Source organism: Spermophilus citellus (assembly GCF_964194105.1).
Source record: "Spermophilus citellus genome assembly, chromosome: 3".
NCBI classification, from domain to species: domain Eukaryota; kingdom Metazoa; phylum Chordata; class Mammalia; order Rodentia; family Sciuridae; genus Spermophilus; species Spermophilus citellus.
Window position 1 is genome coordinate 207,922,214 of NC_138184.1, and position 5,568 is coordinate 207,927,781.

Sequence of the window (5,568 nt, forward strand, 5' to 3'; positions counted from 1 at the left end):
GGTGTAATTTACATAAAATAAAATGCACCTATTTGATGTGTATAGTTCAATGAATCTGACAAATGTAAACACCTGTGCAAGCAGCTTCATGGGTATATGAAACCTATGTATTCACACTAGGTCCTATTTTCAGAAGGGCCTTTTGCTTTGGGTTTAAAGCTGAATTCATGGTGCCAAAGTTTTCTTTGAACTTGGGTTTTATAAATGCAATCTGATGGGACAATGAAGCATTTGAGGGGAGGGGTTTAGAGCCTTAGCTTTTGCTGAGTCTCTTTCTTATCACCCTCCATGACCCCCAATCTTTACCCTATCCCACCCCCACTTCAGGGCAGGGCAGGGCTGCACCCCAGCACATTCAGAGACTGATGAACCTCTTCCCTAACATGGTACCAAACACATTCCTGACACACACACTTCAATCCCTTAGGGCTCATCCATCCGTCATGCCCTAGGAAGGGGAGTGTTCCAGTACATAAGGAAACATAACATTAAAGAGCAAATTAAACCAGCGTGATAAGTTGATAGAGAACACAGAAAAAAAGTTTTATAATTAAGTACCTTTAGTAGTGTCCTTTCCTGCTTCCCTCCATTTTTATTTTGCACTGAACCTCGCAAATTATATAGCTAGCCCTGCACCTGTGTATACCACCACCATTAGGATGAAGAATATTTTCATCAAGAAGAATATTTTCTTCTCGGTCCTTTACGGAGTCAACACACCATAGTGGCAAAACCCAACCACAGGTCTCCTTTCAAGACGGCTGAATTTAAAAATTTGCAGCAGGGCTCTGGAACTAGGGAAAGCAGGAATACAGAATTCTACTCCCCCTTTTCTCTTGGGGCCTGTACCGGACTCTTAGAAACATTTCCTGCACGTTGTTCTCACTTCTACCCTCAAAGTCCTTATTCTGATTTTCCAAAAGAGGTCACCACGTTTCTCCAAGGTAAGCCTAGAGAGCGTCGGAACTCTCACTCACCCTAGTCGGTCCACTCCAAGGCTGGTACCGCCCACGCCCGAACACCGCCCGCGGCCCGCCCCTTCGCCAAGTGCCCAGCCGGGTCTCACAGCCCCAACCCAGACGCCCCAGAACCAAGCCGGTGTCCTGGACGTTCGTGGCCACCGTTGCCATCGTTGGAGGTGATGGCTCAGCCAGCACGGCGCGGTCATCCGGGCAAAGAAAAAGCTCCAGAGCCGGCGAGCGCCAGCGCGCATCCCAGAACAGCCAGGGTGGGCTCCACCGCCGCTCTCCAGGCCCGGGTGCCTTGGCAACAGGTAAACACTGAGCGGCCCCGCCCCGCGGCGCGCGCTGGTGGCGTTGTGCGCTCGAATCCCGCCCCCGAGGGGCGCGAGCCCAGCTGCCGGCTCGGTGTAATGCGTGTGGGTGCCTGGTGTGGCCAAGTAGGCGCCTGGTGTGCTGGCGGCTAGGTGGCTAGCTGTCCCCTGAACACTCTGGGCTGCCCCGAGTCCCCGCGCGCCGCCGGGCGGGTTCCTTCCTGGGAGGCGCCGCCGAGGCCCGAGAGGGCGGCGGTTCGCTGGCGAGTGGGCAGGAGGAGGCGGGGTAGACGAAGAATTTGGGCTGCCTTCTGCTTTTCGGGACTGGGAATCACACGTCTTACTCACCCGCTCAGCTGAGAAAGAAATGACCATGGTAATACCCGTCTTGTGGAAGTAGGAGTTTCCCAGGCACTCGCTCCTTTGCTTTAAGCCCGCCAGCGTTTGAGAGGAGTGCTTTCGCCGAGATCATCTCCAGTCCCCGTGGGTGGGTGGTGTCTGACCCGCGATCTGAACTGGCGATGTAAGATGGTGGGAGAGTGATCCCGGGTGGTCTGAGCCTGCTAAGGGGGACGGCAGCAGCAAAATCAGGCTGAGATCTTCTTCTGTTAAGTGTCTGGTTGCCGTTCCTTGGTTCTGTTGCAAAATTGTCACACTCAGAAGATGTTTTTTGGGGGGAAGAAGAGGGAGATCGGCAAAGTTGTATGGAACCCAAGAACGCTAGTACAAGCCAACAGCGACTGGCTCAGGCACTTGGCTGCTGCTTCCGCTCCAGAGTCCCTTGTGGGATGCGCTGTTGACTCAAGTAGAAAGCGAGCCCTGGTCCCACCACCGCACTGCTGGCCGTCACAAGCATTCCTGCTCCTTGGTCCTCCTTAACCCTCACTGTTCTTTCTATAACGTCTGTGACCTTATAACCCCCATCCCATGTCATCTGCTTAAGCAAAACAAAACAAAACCCACATCCCACAGTAGACCCACGTGCTTCTGAAAGTCTCCTGAACCAGACTCACCTCAAGCTATTGCTCTTTCAATTTTTTTTTTATAAGACCCAGCCCAAAGTGCCTCCTTATGTAGCCCTTTGCACCTCACTTAAGGTGCTTTGCCTGTTTTGCCTTGGAAAGTCTTGCTCCTTATCCCCATTAGATTGTAGTGAAAAAATGTGTTTGATAAGCCTCTGTGGGTCTTCCATTTCCTTGAATGAAAGGCACTAGGTAAATATCTCTTGATTTAGGAGAGTCATTCCACATGTTTAATACTGCCATTTTCTTTTGGGGCCCAAGGAACTGAAGCAGAATGGTTTACACAGTCATTTAAGCTAATAACTTCCTTTGGCCCTTGGAATCAAGGTCAAACAGATTAGTTGACAAAGCCTTCAACCAAAGCTACGCCCTACCTACCTTTCTAGACTCAGCTGGTCCCCCAGGTTGTAGACTGGCCACATTAATTGTTTGGTTTTTTCAACTCTGCATATTTTCTACTACCTCGGAGCCTTTACCATAGTTATTCCTTTTTACTGTTCATTAGTGCTCCATTGTATGGTTGTACCACAATTTATTTATTCATTTTTCTGCTGATGGACATTCGGGGTGTTTTCCAGATTCTTGCTGTTACAAGTAAAGTCTTTAAATTGAAAATACTTTCATTCTCTTGGATAAATACCTTAGGAAATGGCTGGGTCATATGATAGGAATGTGTTTAACTTAAAAAGAAACTGCCAAACTGTTTTCCAAAGTGGTTTTGTCATTTTAGATTTCCATTGGCAGTGTGTGTGAGTTCCATTTCCTCCGTATCCTCACCAACACTTAGTATGGTCAGTCTTTTTAACTGGGACCATTCTAATAAGCGTCAGTATTATTTTCTGGTTTTAATTGTATGTGTCTACTAACTTAATGATGTTGCATATCCTTTCATGTACCTATTTTCCATTTTTTTTTTTTGGAGTCTATTCAAATCTTTTGCCTATTTGTATTGGGCATTTGTATTTTCTTACTATTGTGTCTTTAGAGTTCTTTATTCTAGATATAGGCCTTTATCAGATATGTGATTTACAAATTTTTTTTCCAGTATGTGGCTTGGCTTTTCATTCTCTCAAATGATCTCCTGGCATCCTATACATAGAACACCTCAATGTAAGTTTTTATAGGTGTCCATTATATAGGTTGCTGATACATGAGTTAATATATTTTTAAATTTTTTTTAGTTGTAGATGGACACAATATCTTTTTTTTTTTTAGAAAGAGTGAGAGAGAGGGAGAGAGAGAGAGAATTTTTTTTAATGTTTATTTTATTTTATTTTATTTTTTTAGTATTTGGCGGACACAACATCTTTGTCTGTATGTGGTGCTGAGGATCGAACCGGGCCGCACGCATGCCAGGCGAGCACGCTACCGCTTGAGCCACATCCCCAGCCCGACACAATATCTTTATTTATTTTTATGTGGTGCTGAGGATCGAACCCAGTGCCTCACACATGCTAGGCAAGCACTCTGCCACTGAGCCCTGAATTATCTTATTATATTGTTTTAAATTTATTTTTTTAAAGAGAGAGAGAGAGAGAGAGAATTTTTTTAATATTTATTTTTTAATATTTGGCGGACACAACATCTTTGTTGGTATGTGGTGCTGAGGATCGAACCCGGGCCGCACGCATCCCCAGCCCTTAAATTTATTTTTTTGTGAAAATTTATAATTATATACAAAAATAGAATAGTAAAATGAATCCCCATGTATCCATTTCTCATATTCAGAAATTTTAAAGATTTGGCCACATTTACTTCATCTATCCCTTACTGGAGAGTAGGGCAAATCTCAGGTTTTCTTTGATTTCATCCTTACAGATTTCAGTGTACATCTCTGAGACATGTGTTTTCTTTTGTAACCCAATGCCATTATCAACTCTAACAGAATTCATTATCCTCTGATGCTATCAAATTTTTCTTATTTCCTAAAAAAAAATGCCTTTTTGCAGCTGTTCAAATCAGAAGACAAACAAGGGTCACACATTGTGTTGGGTCTCTTTTAATAGGGGGTGCTTACTAAATATTTGTCACATTAGCTGGGATGTGACATCTCCCATTCCATGAAAATTGTCTGTTGTTTGGATTTTTTTTTCTTAAATTCAACAAGGGAGTGTTGAAAGTCATCTCAAGTTTGTAGACACTAACTGCCGCACTCTATTTGTCCTTGTCTTCAAAAGCCAGGTAAAGGGAAGAAAGGAAAAAGCCACAGAAAGTATCGTGGGAAGAAGCAGAAGAAGCCCGAGGTGGACATCCTCAGCCCCGCGGCCATGCTGAACCTCTACTACATCGCCCACAACGTGGCCGACTGCCTGCAGCTGCGAGGCTTCCGCTGGCCAGGGGCTCCCAAAGGGAAAAAAGGGAAGAACAAGACTTAAGTGATAGAGTTCTCAGCGCTCAGAGAACAACTTGGGGAAGAGAAATCAAATAACGCGACCCTGCAGGCAAAATAGACTTTACTGAAGACACCTTGAAATGCAAGCTCAGGGTGCTTTCTATGGTAAATAATGGTGAAGAAATGCCTTTTACTTCCTCAGTTAAGCTAGGCATGGTTAGCCACTTTGGATTTTCAGAAGTTAAGGGGAAAAACTTGAACAATTCTTACACCATGTGATGGGATTGATAGTCCTTTAAAAATTTATTGTCATAATTCTGGGCCAGAAATTAAACCTTGCTCTCAAAAGGCAGTTCCAGTTTGCACGAGTTATTTTCTTTTGCTAAAGGGGGTCTGTTATTTAGAGAAGATACGGCAAAAAAAGCACAGGCTTTACATTATAATCACCCCTTTCTTGGGCACTGTTTCTTTTTTCTTTATTTTTTTTTTCAGTGGTGCTAAGAATGAATCCAGAGCCCGACACATGCTAGGCAGGTCTCTACCACTGAGCTACATCCAGTCCTCCCCTGCACCCCCCCACACACCTTTTTTTTTTTTTTTTTGAAAATAAATATTTTATTTCTGTAATTTTTTTCTCAGTAGTCTGATTCTGGTTTGAATTAGCCACAGAGCCAAATGGATATTAAGATTGTCACTAGTGCTCTGACCTTACTGGGCATGTAAGCTTGTGATGAAAAGGATCTGACAATGTGTACTGGGTTGGGTACAGAGAGAGGAATGAATTGTGGACTCAGGCCTTTCCTCTTTTGTGTCACCTGACTTGTCTCCACTTCTCCTGCACCCTTAGATTTCTTCACACCTTCTGCCATCTTTAAACTTAAATGACCCTGAGTCATGAACTGGTGACTGGAAACTAGCCATTATTATTTGGCTGACTTTCC

The 5,568-nt window shown here is 44.5% G+C and overlaps 1 protein-coding gene across 3 annotated transcripts; it reads left to right on the forward strand.

Annotated features, from left to right (window-relative positions):
• The first annotated feature begins 1,089 nt into the window (after positions 1-1,089).
• On the forward strand, positions 1,090-5,568 carry SMKR1 (small lysine rich protein 1). 3 transcript variants are annotated; one of them, XR_014021095.1, is made up of 3 exons: positions 1,090-1,273; positions 4,473-4,792; positions 5,475-5,568. XR_014021095.1 is itself a non-coding variant. In XM_081286534.1 (2 exons), exons 1-2 carry the CDS (start codon positions 1,142-1,144, stop codon positions 4,668-4,670), a joined length of 330 nt encoding a protein of 109 aa, XP_081142660.1. In that variant the 5' UTR covers positions 1,090-1,141; the 3' UTR covers positions 4,671-4,958. The 3 variants fall into 3 exon arrangements, 2 of the variants coding, with proteins under 2 accessions (XP_081142660.1, XP_081142661.1); XM_081286534.1 differs by lacking the exon at positions 5,475-5,568 and having other exon boundaries at positions 4,473-4,958; XM_081286535.1 differs by lacking the exons at positions 1,090-1,273; positions 5,475-5,568 and adding an exon at positions 1,363-1,649 and having other exon boundaries at positions 4,473-4,958.